The 15,701-nt window shown below is 36.8% G+C and overlaps 1 protein-coding gene across 3 annotated transcripts; it reads left to right on the plus strand.

The window, feature by feature from the left end:
- The first annotated feature begins 575 nt into the window (after positions 1–575).
- LOC584118 (UPF0183 protein C16orf70 homolog) lies at positions 576–15,433 on the plus strand. 3 transcript variants are annotated; one of them, XM_030975511.1, is made up of 14 exons: positions 576–849; positions 2,635–2,768; positions 3,491–3,573; positions 4,529–4,612; positions 5,691–5,734; positions 7,211–7,376; positions 8,820–8,923; positions 9,628–9,740; positions 10,625–10,758; positions 11,485–11,565; positions 12,578–12,660; positions 13,368–13,467; positions 14,346–14,477; positions 15,331–15,433. In XM_030975511.1, exons 2-14 carry the CDS (start codon positions 2,705–2,707, stop codon positions 15,403–15,405), a joined length of 1,263 nt encoding a protein of 420 aa, XP_030831371.1. In that variant the 5' UTR covers positions 576–849; positions 2,635–2,704; the 3' UTR covers positions 15,406–15,433. The 3 variants fall into 3 exon arrangements, with proteins under 3 accessions (XP_030831371.1, XP_030831370.1, XP_030831372.1); XM_030975510.1 differs by having other exon boundaries at positions 576–698; XM_030975512.1 differs by lacking the exon at positions 576–849 and adding an exon at positions 1,525–1,633.
- Positions 15,434–15,701: the final 268 nt, after the last annotated feature.

Raw genomic sequence — 15,701 nt, forward strand, 5'->3', positions numbered from 1 at the left:
TAAAATGTTTTTGTTATATCATATTCATAACATTTAAAAGATGTTGTGAAAACGTTTCTTTGCTTCCTTCAAAACATTGTTATGATATTATAAAAACATTTCATGTGGACTGTTTGTAAGATCTTTTTTAAACGTTCTACAATAATGTTCAAAAGATGTTTTAAAAACATTTTCCGAAAATCATCGGAATTGGTACATTAAAAAAATGTTTTTATAATGTTTAACATAATAGCAATAATGTTTTTTAAATGTTATAATGACATTTTAAAGAAATGTTCTCTTTAAGACATTCTCAAGACCTTATGAAAATGTTATGATAACGTTATGTGTTAGCTGGGCTATATAGCCGATAAGCCTTTTGCTCGCCAGCCACTGAATTTTTCATCATTAAATAAAAGTTTAGCTTTTAAAAATCCAATTTATCCAAATCTATATATCAAAAAAAGTAAATCTAATTTTAAAGGAATAAAAATCCTGCCGAGAAGAGGCGTAAATATTCACTTCTGAATGAAAAACGCCTATAAATTAAAACAACAACAACAACAAACAACAAACCCTACGCGACCTTTATTATTATTATCTTTTAACGAAACCCGATTGTAAACATTGGCTCTTCCACTTTGGGAAATCTTTCGATTTTATCTTGGAGAGGCACCTTTCGGGGCAATATTTTCACAATTCAAGAACAAGCAGATGAAGTGAGTTAAATAGATGCAGATTTATGGTAATTTAGCGTATTACTGAAAGAGTCTTGACTGTCTAATGTCGGTCTGACTGCGCCTTTATTATTTATACGGTCACAAACCCGGAATCCAGCGGACTATACCGTTCATTGAAGACAGTCAATGGGTAAGGCGCGGCGCTCCGATCAGACCAAACCTTGGACAGTTGCTGAAGCTGTGCTGTGCATATATGCGGAACTGTTATTGCATCAACCATAGCACTAGATCGTCATTTGTGTGTGTATGACTTATTGATAATTGATGGAATCAAATAATTCCAAATTCTTACATTTTTATCCAGTTCAACTTTACTTTATTTATAGTCTAGTTGTTGTTGTTCATTCTTCGCTGAATTTCTTGTTGGGTTTTACTTATACTAGATCTAGACCCTAGTAATATAAAGTAATAGGCCTTGACCGAATTTTTCTGTCTCTTTCGTTCGTTAGCCTCTGATTTAAGGTCGGCTCTCTCTTTAGAGACAGAACAGCCCTAGAGGTCTATACGCTTTAGTGTTCACGCGTTTGTGTAAAGCAACGTTACACAAAACTTGGCCAAACTTAATCCCTAATTTTGATATTTTACCGGATGCGTATCTGATGCATTTATAGTCCAAAATTAGCTACATGCTTAACTACTTCGGTTCCACGTACCAACTTGACTACTTGAATCCGTTTAATGGTCCCTTTTCAGGAAAGTATGGGTCAAGATCGACATCCATGAAAAAAAATTTGCAGCCAGGTTGCGTATGACGTCATCTAAATCTCATCCCTTCTAGTCTACGCCAAAGGCAAAATGATAATAACAGAAAATTGTGTATGTCATTACGAACTTGTAGCTCGTGCACAGTTTTTCCTTAATTTTCCATAATTTCCTGAAAAGGGACCATTAAACGGATTCAAGTAGTGAAGTTGGTAAGTGGAACCGAAATAGTTAAGCATGTAGCTAATTTTGGACTATAAATGCATCGCGGATACGCATCCGGTAAAATATCAAAATTAGGGATTAAGTTTGGCCAAGTTTTGTGTAACGTTTCTTTACACAAACGCGTGAACACTAAAGCGTATAGGGCTGTTCTGTCTCTAAAGAGAGAGCCGACCTTACCCAAATCAGAGGCTAACGAACGAAAGAGACAGAATAATTCGGTTTATAATAGGCCTAGATCTACTAGTGAGTACTAGACCCTATATACCCAGTCAAGTTATTCATCAAAGACAATGATGATAAGAATAAGATGACCTGTTTCTTTTTCTCTGGCTCAAATATTGATTCAGTCATTTCAGTGTTTCATTTTTCTTCAATATTTGCTCCTCGCATAATGGTCGCCACTGAGTTATGGCTGTATGATAATTGTATGACTATGAGTATGAGAGTATGAGATTAAATCACAAAGCCTTGACTCATTTATATGGTGTGATTGTTGATCTAATGTAATGTGATAGTGATGTTATTATCCCGGCTCTTTTTTTTTTTTTAATCACGCAAGTCATATAATTCACATTTCTTTATGTCATTCGGATAACTCAGACTCACAGAGCTCAGTAAAAAGCATCAATTTGTTATTGTGCAAAGTTGCCAATGATTTACAGGTAAAAAACCCACAGTGGTTTACCATTTCAATACCTGAACAAGTACTAAATGTACACATCGCTCGTGGTCCCCGGTCATTGGATTAATTCCCGCAATCTCGGCTCCCTTGGGAGTATTCCTACCAAATTGTCACTGTGAGGGCATATGGCAATACTAACACAAAGGCCTACAACTAGTACAAGCACGGATGCTGTCCTGGAGGGGGCGATGCTGTGCATAAAGCTGTTGTAGTGACTTAAATTCCTGACCGTTGATTTCAAGTTTACCTCTAGATCTATCATCATTCATCATCAATATGTATTATTCCCTCTTATGATTTTGAAAGTACCTCCTGGACCTGCTGATGATTGAAGTCACCTGGATCTCAAGCAGCTGTAACTGTGGCTGCATTAATCATGTTAGATGTGGAGGTTGTACCTGGTCGTTCCCTTGGCAGCGAGCAATGGGAATTTGTCCTGGGTAAGTCCGTATCCTATGATTGCATGCTAGAAAGTCAGCAGTGTCACTTCATATTCAAAGAGTACAAATAAAATAGTACTTAAACTAAAAAAATACCCCATTTTTCACAGACGTTGCTTTTGCGTTATAAATACGAGTCGCAGGTTCTTCTCTGAAATGTATGATCCATCCTTTTCCGGAAATTTCTTGCTATTTAAAAGAAAACATTCCATGTTTATTTTGTTCAAATCCATGAAAATTACCCCTTTATCACAAAATTTGATGGTGTGCTAGAAACTCAGTGGTGATCGATACAGTTACTTCATAACTTAACATACAAAGCATACAAAAGTACCCTATTTTTACAGAATTTGCATTTGCGTTGTGGATGCGAGTCCCTGGTTCCTCTTTGAAATGTATGACCATATTTCAGGAAATTTCTTGCTTTTTAAAACAAAACCTCCCCTGATTTTTTTTTGGTTCAAATCTGCAAGCATCCCTGAAAATTAACCCTTTTATCACAGAAATTTCTAACTATCATGCATACACCCCAATGACCCAATCACTATGAAGTTATATGATCAAGGCTTGAAATTATGTGATTAAAATTAACCCAGGACCTCTCGTTTGAGAGTCAAAAACCTTCAGCATCCAGTAATACCACATATTATATCTTTTCATAAATATGATTATTGATTGACTAATGAAGTTCCCCTGCTTTTGATGTAATTTCTGATTTTCAGGAATGACTTTCACGCAAGCGGTGAATATTCTACGGAGACAGTACAGGATCATTAAAGATGTCCAGGTCATATATTGTGAATCGGTACGCATGATAAATCTTCTATTGTCTAAATCTAAGTTTATAGTTATTCATGATGAAATTAATTTCATGCAGTAGTTAAGAAGAATGAAAGCTACACAAAATTAGGAATTTGCTGAAAATAAATGCTGAGTTGAACTGCAAACCACCAAAATGAATGTGGATATGTCTACAATGTTGGCTCAGTCAGTAGAGCTTACGCCTCACAACCGGGAGGTCGTGGGTTCGAACCCTGGCCGCCTCATACCAAAAGACGTTAAAAGATGGTAGTTGTTGCTACCTTGTTTGGCGTTCAACAATAAGGGATAGAGCAACGTCGATCTGGCGCTGCTCAGTGGCTGCCGGGCTCACGATCAATTGGGCAAAAAGAATTTCTGTTTCGGTTTAATAAAATTTGGAGTGGACTATTAGGCTATTATAATTATTAATATTATTATTATAAATAAATAGTCAACTCACATATGATGATGATGATTCACAGCATTTATATCGCGCCGTATATCTGTTTCAAGAAACATTCAAAGGCGCGAGCTCCTCCAATAAAAGTTAGCATTTAAATGTCTGAAGGAAGATGTGAGTTCTGACTAAAGCTTTGAAGGTTGTCATTTTTGCGAATAGATGGCATTTTTCTTCCCATAATTGTTATCAGGCCCTATGATTTTTCTATTACATTCTGTAAGAATGATATTTATTCATTAGGAACTCAATGCTGTGCTTTACAAATAACAGCTGCAGCAGCTGCCTAAAGTACTGGTACTGATTTTGTGCAATTCACATGTATATCCCATCTACATGTGCAATGTACATGTGTCTGTCCTAGAACAATGAATAATTACTGTCTGCATGTACAGTGTATGGCAATCAATACATTGTTTTTTTTTTTATGGTTCGCGTTGTAGTGAACCATTTACCGATGGTTTAATCTGTACGATCCTTTACTTTTATTCTGTACATGTAGGTTCCTCTCACGCTGGATCTGGTGCTGAATCTAACACAGGACGGGATCAAACTGATATTTGATTCCTTTAACCAGAGGCTTAAGGTAATTACACAATTCTACAACGTCTGCATCAGTGCCAATCGCTCCAGGATCTCTTTCCTGCCCTAACCGAATTCCTAACTTTCACTCAGGACCCAAAACTATACCGTTCCCCAAAGCTCATCCCCATACTAAAAGCTACAACCCAATTACATTTCTGAAACTATCCCTATACATATTAGAAGATTTTGGTGCAATAATGTGCCAACTCACAATATTTTTGTTATGATAAATGCAAATGAGAAGAACAAAAATCATAGCTTGTATAACACTGTGCAATTAAGGATTGTAAGCTGCCTTTGTTATTCAACCAAAATTATTATTTAAATGTCATAGTGTAGTGAATAAGACACATAATAATGAATGTAACTTTTTTTCTTCTAAATAGAGTAAGGGTTGGCAATAGAATATACCAACAATATCAAATGTTTGCAAAACAAACAAGTGCTGGACACTAAAGATAATGTTTACAGTCTGTACCACAATACAGGCTAGACTCCTTTCTTGTATCACTTCTTTGTTGCAATTTCCGCATGAGTTAAAGGTAAAGACCAGTTTTGGAAACGCCCCTCTCTCAAAAAATGAAATGGAAGCTCTTATTACCAATCATGTTGAATGAATATGTTTTGACTAATACGTGATGATACAAATTTTGCAGAGAAACCGACTACTAATTGATATATTTGGTAAATTATTATATCTATTTGGACCTAATAGATATCGCACACGTGTCGCGCACATGTCGGGTAGTCCCATATACATCTTTCTGTGTACAGTGCTTGTAACTTTACCAAGACTGGGCCAAATTTCTTATCATTTTGATGATTCCAGAACCTTGCAGTACACACCAATACTTATATGCTAGATGATCAACCTTTTCTGATCGATTCCACATCATTTCTTTCACAATGCAATGGCATGACCATAACTGGTCTTTATCTTTAAAGAATTCTGTTTTTAACTCTTTGAATGTCTTACAACATACTGTCGTATGGGATTCACATTCATGTTCACAGTCGGTACAAATTTGCATTTATGGCACAGGGGGATCATGGATATTCATTTCTGTCATTTTTTTCAGATAATCGAGATATATGATCTTCACAAGATCAAGCTAAAGTACTGGTAAGTGTTGCTATAATTTCAAAAGGATTTAATTATTATCAAACAGCATTGTATTATCATGCAACACATCCCATCAAAGCCTCAGCAGAGTTACAACTTGATACAGAAAACTTTCATCAGTTGGGGATAATGATAACATGAACCGGTAGTTTTTTCAGCTTCTACCAACCTTAAATTTGTTATGCAAGCTTTCATCCACTCCTGTGGACTTTCTCAAGCTAAGTGATCAGTCTGAGTCACACGTTTGCTTCGCTGCACTGCCTGGTGTCCTGTGCAGTGCAGCGAAGCAAACATGTGACTTAGCTTGAGAAAGTCCACAGGAGTGGATGATAGCTTTCATAACAAATTTAAGGTTGGTAGAACCTTAGAAACTACATGTTAGAGTTACAACTTGTTTGTTGAAAGCCAGAAAGATGTAACCTCATTTAGTTTCACACAGAGTTAACGCCCTTCTGGCTCTCAACAGACATTTTCTCCTTGGTATAGCTCTTCATGCTGTTAATGGTCCAGAGGGCAGTAGTCCTGGGGTTGTTTCACAGAGCATTTTTCCAATGACAAATGCCAAAACTCAGTGACAAATCTGCTGATAACCAATCAGAAGCAAGGATTTCGGTAGCTTAAAACAAAAATTGTCATTTGTCACTGATGACAAGTTTTGTGAAACACCCCCTGTTTCTGAGTTTTTAGAAATTAAATTTGAAATGGAATGCCTTTAACATTGTAAATGAGAAATGAATTGTGGATGTAAATGTAGATTAAAAAAAGAATGATGAATGTATATGTAAGTCTGTTATATTTCACTGTACAACATTAGCAGTTGATAATTGATAATCATTTCACTTATGTAGTGATCAATACTCATGTTTCCAAGCATTGCACAAAGCTTTTATTACCCTAGTTATAGACAAGCTGCTCTGATGAGGCACTCGAGCATTCAAGGAATTTGTTCCTACCAGATACACCCATTTACTTCAATTAGATGGAGAGTTACAAGTGTTGATTAATGCCTGCCCAATTACGTTTGTACCATGGAAGGGATTTGAATCCTGTACCTTATGATCAATAGTCCAGAGACGTGTCCACTCGACCATGCCACATGTATAAATAACACTAAAATACAATGGAACCTTTATCTACATCTAGAAGATTAATGTTTAAAAAAAATAAGGTTTATACTTTGGAAAGGAGATTTTTTGGCTAAAATGTTAACTTTGTGCCATGGGGTTATTTCTTCCCAGAATGTGAATGTTGAATATACATATTTTTGCCTTAGAATTACTTTTTTAATGAAACAGTTACGTTCATTATGAAGTTTATTCCCATTGATTTTTTGTTGTTGATGCCCAATCTAAGTATGACACAGGCAGATTAAGTTAAAATGCAACACTTTTAAGTCAATTAATGACAATCATTTCTAAGCTTGGTCACACAGTAGGGGTTAAGGAGTATCTTCTTTTATCTGTCTTTATCTATTAGTGGGAAGCACTTCAACTCTCCGCTCGTCTTGCCGACCATCGAGCAGATAGATGGCTCCTTTGGTGCCACCAAGCCGGCCGTCTACGACGCAGCCCAGCAGCTCTTCACCATCAACTTCAGGGGTCTGTCCTTTCTATTCCCCATCCCGGCTGATGCCAAGTTTGAGGTAAGGGTGGACATCCTTACCGTTCACATTCTTAAAGGACGTTCCGCAGCAAGGCCTAAAAAAAAGAAAGATGTTGTATTGCCCTTTGCGACCGACTCAAAAATCTTGAAATCTACTGTCGGCTTTTTTTTTAACCGTTTTTTGGAGAAAAAATGTTAAATGAAAAGAAAAAAAAGAAAACAAATGTATTAAAGCATTCAAAACTGAGAAATATCAGCCCAAAGAGGGAGAAGAAGAAAAAAGTTTAAAAAAAAGAAGATTTCCGACCGACAGACCCATGTTTTGGCACCTAAAGGGCAATACAACATCTTTTTTTTTTAGGCCTGATGTCCGTGCGCAAATTGGCACATACTATTATAGTTAATTACACTTTTCAATTTCACTCTGTCATTCTGCTCCTTCAATGAGGCCCCCCTCATGTAGTGTCTGCACCCCTTATTAACATTCTAGTTATAGGCCTGGTATTGTCAGGCATCACATGCTATTAAATGTCCAATGGCCTATGAGATTATATATGTTAAAGTTCACCAGCAAGACTTTTCTTGTCACAATTTACTTTGCTACCGCAAATTCCTTTGTGACCAAATAGATTTCCTACTAATGCTTCATTTGCAGCCTAACTTGGGTCAGATTTACTTGGGTGATCTTCTGTTATTGTTTGCCTGGATCATGTGCAAGGTCAAAGTCATATACTTTGGTATCCCCCACAGTGTTATTGTCATGGACTCCCGGTCGGTTAACTACTTGCAAAAACATGTTTCCAAACACAATCATGATTGAAACACAATTGATTCTGTCACAGTGTTTCATTCAGAATAAAAAGTTTGACACTTGGTGCTCCATCAATGAATATACTATGATAAAAACAGGTTTGATTGTAATCCACCTTTATAATTATAAGCTAGTATCTTGGTGGACAGTTGCTAAAATCGATTTTGATTTATCATTATTGATTTACCAATAGAAGCTATTGGACTTATAGTGATTTGCGCTTTATAAAAGCTGAATATTATTATTATTAACCTCAATTGAAAGGGAATACAATTAGCTTCAACAACAAAAAAAACATACATAATGAGCTTCACATGTCTTTGCGATTCTGAGTGATTTAGTGAATAATTTGATCAGTGATTTGATTGATGTGTTTCCATCTCTCTGATAATTAAATTGACCCAGTGCGCTTGGTCTAGGGTCTATACACTTTTTATCATATATTGTTATTTTGCCCAAGAATACATACGGTACCCTAGCGATTTCTAATATGTGGTGTTTCCAAAATAATTTTTTGATGCAACAAAATGTTCTCTCGCTGGTCTATACCTCTACCCATTAAGACATTGTTACTTTTGTTTTGTCCATTTTTGGGGTAGTCGGTGTGACAAGGATACATTACAGTGATTAGTGTGATTCTTCATTCAATGTGTTTCCACCCGTTTCATACAGCAACCGAGCGTGCATGGTCTAGGCTCTATACCGCTACCCAGCAAGACATCGGTGCAAGTCAGCCGCATCTACATCTACGGTGGCAGCAATCCTCAGGAATCAAAGTAAGTACCTGTGGAGGTGTCGTGGTCTAGGGGTTAAAGATAAAGACCAGTTATGGTCATGCGATTGCATTGTGAAAGAAACGTTGTGAAATCGATCAGAAAAGGTTGATCATCTATCATAGATGTACTGCAAGGTTCTGGAATCATCAAAATGATAAGAAATTTGGCCCAGTCTTCATAAAGTTACAAGCACTGTACACAGAAAGATGTATACGGGACTACGCACACGTGCGCGACACATGCATTTTTATCTCTCACATGATGATAGATAAACATATTCTTTCACACGATTGGTAATAAGAGCTTCCATTTCATTTTTTGAAATTTGGGCAATTCCAATACTGGTCTTTACCTTTAAAGTGCAATCCAACCATTGTAATAAGTTAATTGGTATGAAAGCAGAAAAATAACAGAAACAGAATAGCAAAAGTTTGAAATGAATCGGACCAATAGTAAGAATGTTATGAATGTTTGAGATATGAGATCACTAAGTCCATGCGGATTTCAAATTAGTTGTTTGGTCAGTGGATTGTGACGTAAGACATGGGTAACTCTCCCATTTCTTGTGTACAAAAATATCATTAATTTGTGTTTTTCTCGAAGTTCCTTCTCCCTTTTTGCACTACTCAAAATATGTTATAGATAGCACATTATTATAGGTCCTCCCCAGGACTTACAAATAATTGTTTCTGTTCCTTCTTCAGAGCGCCACCCATACCCAGCAGCTGCTTCTGTGGGAATGTGTTCTGTGAGTACACAGAGACACTGGAGCAAGATGGCGTTCCACTCGGTCTGAAATTTCATCTCTTGGTCGATGGTAAGTTAATGTTCTCATTAGGGTCAATAAATTTGAATGTTCCGTCCTTCAGATAGGACGTGAAATGGAGGCACTGTGTAGAGGAGAGTCACCACCTTTGCACGTTAAAGGTAAAGACCAGTATTGGAAACGCCCCAATTTCAAAAATGAAATGGAAGCTCTCATTACCAATCATGTGAAAGAATAAGTTTTGACTAATACATGATGATAAAAAATTTGCAGGGAAACCGCCTACTAATTCATATATTTGGTAAATTTGTTTCTCTCATGGTCTGTGAGAGATATAGGGTAGTCCAATATACATCTTTCTGTGTATAGTGCTTGTAACTTTACGAAGAATGGGCCAAATTTCTTATCATTTTGATGATTCCAGAACCTTGCAGATGCTAGATGCTAGATGATCAACCTTTTCTGATCGATTCCACAACGTTTCTTTCACAATGCAATCGCATGACCATAACTGGTCTTTACCTTTAAGAACCCACAGCACAATTCGTATAAGACTAGGGGAAAAAACCCCTGTGTAGTGGTCCACCTGCACGCTCCCAATCAGTTATACAGGGAGGAGAGAACCGAGAGTTGCAGTGATTTAATTCGCTTCTCGCCTTCCAGGCACAGGTAAAGCCAAATACTTGATAATAATAATAATGATAATCCAAGATATGTGATTTTGGTTGATTGGTACCTGGCTAAGAAAAAAATAATCAGAATTTGTATGGAATGTTCCCTGTAAAATTATTAAGTACCATATGTAGTTTTAGAAAATATGTTAATGTGTATCAAAAATGGGCATAAATTACTGTATTTGATATCTACCAAGTGTAGCAGGAAATGAGTATGGGGAGACTGGTTCTAAGTGAGAATTTTCTGTTACCTTGATGTAGCCTCAGGCCAGAGCAGATCACCAGACGCCAAGCGGCAGGCTGTAGTGAGGACAGTGACATTTGGAGACTCCTGTCAGGATGTCATGAGCAGTCTGGGAGCCCCAAACAAGATCTTCTTCAAATCAGAAGATAAGGTGAGATGAAAGGAAGATGGGAGAGAAGGGAGGGGATGAGAAGGGTAAAGGAGGAGGCAAGAATTTGATAACAAAAGTTAGAAAATCAACATCCGGATATACATGTATTGCACTTTGTAAAAAGGTTGTTGCTTGCCTAATCATGTAAGAAATATTACATATTATACAACCTATAAACTGTTCAGAGTTTATTTCATTCAATTGTCTCACTATTTTGTGTCGCTGTCTTGTTGACACTGCAGCACTAAGCATGTGGCATATTTTATGAAAATTGGAAAAACACCATGTTTTGAAATAAAAATTTCAAGTGTTAGTTCAGCATTTTCGGCCCACTAAGCCTTTTTAATTGAAAAAGAAGAAATATGCCCAGGGTAAATGAAACCCTATATTGTCAAAAAAGGGTATCTGGACTAATTTCATGAGAATTGGCAAAAAGACCACTGTAGGACCAACACAAAAACTGCTCATGGTTTAGCATTTTGGGCCGAAAAATCAAAAAAATTCAACTGTGCCCTTTTTCATGGAAATGTGACCCCAGTTTGTAAAAAGAGGGGTTCTTGACTGCAGCATTTTCGGCAGAAAATAGAAAGTGTTAAATTGGGCCTATTTTCATGTTCTTTCATATCTTCAAGGTAAATGTGACCTCAGTTTGTTGTAAAAGGTATGTTGGCAACATTTTTAGCTTTAGATTCATTAATTCTAAATCTCTCCCAACTTGCATTTTAGATGCGGATTCATTCTAGATCATTCCACAAGGATCAACCCCGGACCTCGGACTACTTCTATAACTACTTCACCATTGGAGTCGTGAGTTATTTCTTATCGCTTTACAACAAGGATATTGTTATACATTGTGTATATAATTACCCGTATGTAAAATCCATTAACCTTTAGTCTTCGCAGTGAACTTGCAGTGTTCCTAGAGCTCAGATAGGTGCTTGCTGTGGTACTGTGTTCAGTCAAGGTATGATAGCAACTTCAAGAGAACATTAACCTATGATATTTTAGAAATAATTGCAAATGGTCTATGTGGCCTATGGAAAAAGTTGTTTTATGCTGTATGCCTGGTTTGACTAGGCTCCAGGTTAGTACACTACATTTCCACTTCATCATGCTAAGAATAGACACATGCACATGCAATGGTCTTTGGTTTGTTACCCTTTAAGACATATTCAGTTTCAATTTCCTGTTGGAGCCAGAAGGATGTTAGTCCAATTAACACAGAGTTAATGCACTTTAGGCTCTGAACTGCTGATGCACATATTAAAGATAAACTTGAGTTCTGGTAAAAAAAGAAAATGAATTCTCACAGAATCTAACGAAACTTACACTGAATGTTCAAGATTACAAATAAATGTCATGTGCCAAACAATTTTGGAAGAAAATGGATACTGGCTGAGTAATGAGCATAGAAAGATAAGGAAATCAGGGTAGTACTAGCCCCGACACCATGTGTGTTGTCCCATATACTTCTATCTGTGTAAGTGATTGTTACTTTACCAAGACTCTGCCAAATTTATGATGATTTTGATGACTCTAGAACCTTGCATTACACACCATTACTTATATGATCAACTTTTCTGATCCATTCCACACCTTTTCTTTCACAATGCAATCGCATTACCAGTACTCAAGTTTATCTTTAATCTTGATCGTGATGTCCTGATTGCTACATGAATTTAGACACTTTCTCACAAAATACAGTGTCATTTCAAGAAATCGAGTTCAGATTTTAACAAAGAATAGTTTCTTTCTCCACTAGACTTTAGAATATAAAAATTTCAAAACATGCATCACATATTCTCCTTTTCACAAACAGGACATCTTATTTGATGCTTCTACTCACTGTGTCAAGAAGTTCATCTTGCATGCAAACTTTCCTGGTCACTACAACTTCAACATGTAAGTTTGTCTTAGAATCATCAGACTAAATATAGTGTGTGTGGCAATAATTAATGAATTATAATTGAACTATTACATTGTATTATGATTTCTCTTGTTTTACCTGTATATCTGCTATAAAGAACCTCTTGCAAAAATTGTCTGATAAGATATATCTATTTTTGTAACTTGCATTGGGCCAGTTTACTGTGAATCATTAAATCTTGAATAATTGTGTAAGCATGTTAACAAAAAATAAATAGGGCCATTCACATTTCTGAAGGAATTTTCATTTCAGATATCGTTGAGTACCTTTCATTCCATTTATCTTATCATAGTTTCCAACTTAACAAAACAAGTTTAAAGTTGCCGATTGTAATGACTATTCCCTTATGCCTTTTCAGAGAGGAAGAAATCTGAAGATGTATTAAATGTTAAAGATAAATAATGATGAGTTCTGATGATGTTGAGGATGACAATGACAATGACCTTGAACCTATCTTCCGCGAAAATATAATTTCCTCAAAAATATTGGCTCATACAGTGCTGCAGTACATGTTCTTGCAGATTTAATGTTATTGTATGCATACAATGTACATGTACTTATCTTTCCAGCAAATAGAATCAGAACTTTGATATCCTACCCCCTCGCACTATATTAAAATCACATTATTATTCAAAATTCATTTTGTACATCGAGTTGAATTTTGTTATTCTTTTGTTTCCAGCTATCATCGATGTAACTTTGAGATTCTCCTCCCCAACACGAGGTTCAACAGGGAAGACGAGCACAACGAGAGCCCTCTCTCCATCACAACATTCACCAAGGTGGGTCAAAGGTCATTCCCAGTGTCTAATAGAAGAAATGCAGTTGTATTTGTTTCTGTTTTTTTATGTCCTTGGTTTTATAAATCAAATTTGAACTTCTAAAATGGCACCACAGAACGAAGTCAGAGGTATAGACCAGTATTTGAAAGGCCCCCCTCTCAAAAAATGAAATGGAAGCTCTCATTACCAATCATGTGAAAGAATATGTTTTGACTAATACATGATGATACAAATTTGGCCGGAAACCGCCTACTAATTGATATATTTGGTAAATTATCGTATCTATCCTGGGGGGTGTTTCATAAAGCTGTTCGTAAAGTTACGCTTGACTTTACGAACGACTTGTATATGAAGTGCCAGATAGGATGCCCAAATTTGTTTCTGATATTTTTAATAACCTCAATTAAATTATGGCAAAAAATATACTTTGCATTAAAAATGTTTGTTATCATAAGAATGTTAATCTACATCTGCACAGTTCAACTTTATTTGATATATTTAATAATGATTGAGCATCTCATTTGGCTTTTCATATATAAGTCGTTCGTAAAGTCATACGTAACTTTACCAACAGCTGTATGAAACACCCCCCCCCCCCCAGCCCGGATAGATATAGCGTAGTCCCATATACATCTTTCTACAGTGCTTGTAACTTTACCAAGGCTGGGACAAATTTCTTATAATTTTGATGATTCCCGAACCTTGCAGTACACACCAATATTTATATGCTAGATGATCAACCTTTTTTGATCGATTCCACAATGTTTCTTTCACAATGCAATCGCATGACCAAAACTGGTCTATACCCTACATAGTTACATGTACTTTATTTTCTGACTGCATCCTGTGGTGTCTTTCTTGTTATGATCCACCTACAGTGGGACACACTGAACCATCGACTAATACGCTCCACTCAGAAACCAGTGGTTCTCAACAGAGCCTCAGCCATGAATACAACCAATCCGTTTGGATCAACGTTCTGCTACGGAGTACTCAACCTTATATTTGAGGTAAGTGTATATCGAGGGGTCAGTGACACAAAGACGTTACTCCATATTCTGCCAAAGGGAGTATTTGATATCAAAATGTTCAGAAAAATGTGGGCTTTCCCTCAAACACAAACACTTTACTCTACTCAACACCCCATTGAAGTCAATGGCTAGTGAAACATAGACTTAACTCCTTAAGCCCAAGTGCTCAGTGACACATAAACCACTTTTTCTCAAAATGGCCAAAACGGAGTTACGTCTTTGTGTCACGGACCCCTCGATATAATCATCATGTCTTGTTTACCTAGGTTAGCCTCATTATGCTGTTCTCCTTGAGGCCCCTGTAATCATATCATTACTCTATATTTAGCCAAGCTACGATGATAGGTGTTTAACCCTTTATATTTCGCACAAGTAATCTCCCTGTCCCACATTGCATTTATCGTAAGATAGATGTACCAAAAGCTTCAAGATTATGTACAGGTAAATGTTTTTCATACAAGGTTAATCTATACCAGTGTTAAAAGGTCGTTGTGTTGCATAAAGCAATCCTTTCGTCAGTTAGTGCCTCTTATTTTGTGCAAAATTAGGTGTGTGTGGAAAAACAAGTAGCCTTGGCGAGAGGGGAGGAAAGCAACCGAAGTGTTAAGCATTCAAGGAATGTTATCATTTTTTTCATTTTCTTGATTTCTTAACAATTTACTTCTCTGGGTGGAGCGAGGCACGTGCTGTGGCAGAGTTTGAATGACATACGGTAGACAATATCTTTCATTCAAATTCATGAATGATTAAAAAGTTTAGATCAAAATTGTCCATTGATTGCCAATGATGATTATTTGTTATCATCCGTTTTCCGTTCTCCATCTTCCTCTAGGTGATGCCCAATAACCATCTAGCATCAGTCACTATGTATGACCCAACAGTAGCTTCAATGGAGACTTTGGACTGAGGGAGCCTTAGACCTGGTCTATATTAAACAGACCTGGACTATATCTAGACCAATGATGTAGCGAGACTACCGTAGGTCTTCTTGGTCTTGGTCTTGGTGTCTTTCGGGACCATGAGTCTTAGTGCTAAATGAACGTCAAATAAAGTTGTTCCTCCCTGGGCTAGGTCTCAGACCACCGGACTTAACTTCAGCACTGGTCTGGACCATAGACGGGACACTGGACTCCTGTCTAATGTTCCAAAGCAACACTTAAACTGGGCGATTTCATATCTGTATGAACAACAAATGTTACATTG

This window comes from Strongylocentrotus purpuratus, unplaced genomic scaffold (assembly GCF_000002235.5).
Source record: "Strongylocentrotus purpuratus isolate Spur 01 unplaced genomic scaffold, Spur_5.0 spur5_scaffold_8, whole genome shotgun sequence".
Lineage (NCBI taxonomy): Eukaryota > Metazoa > Echinodermata > Echinoidea > Camarodonta > Strongylocentrotidae > Strongylocentrotus > Strongylocentrotus purpuratus.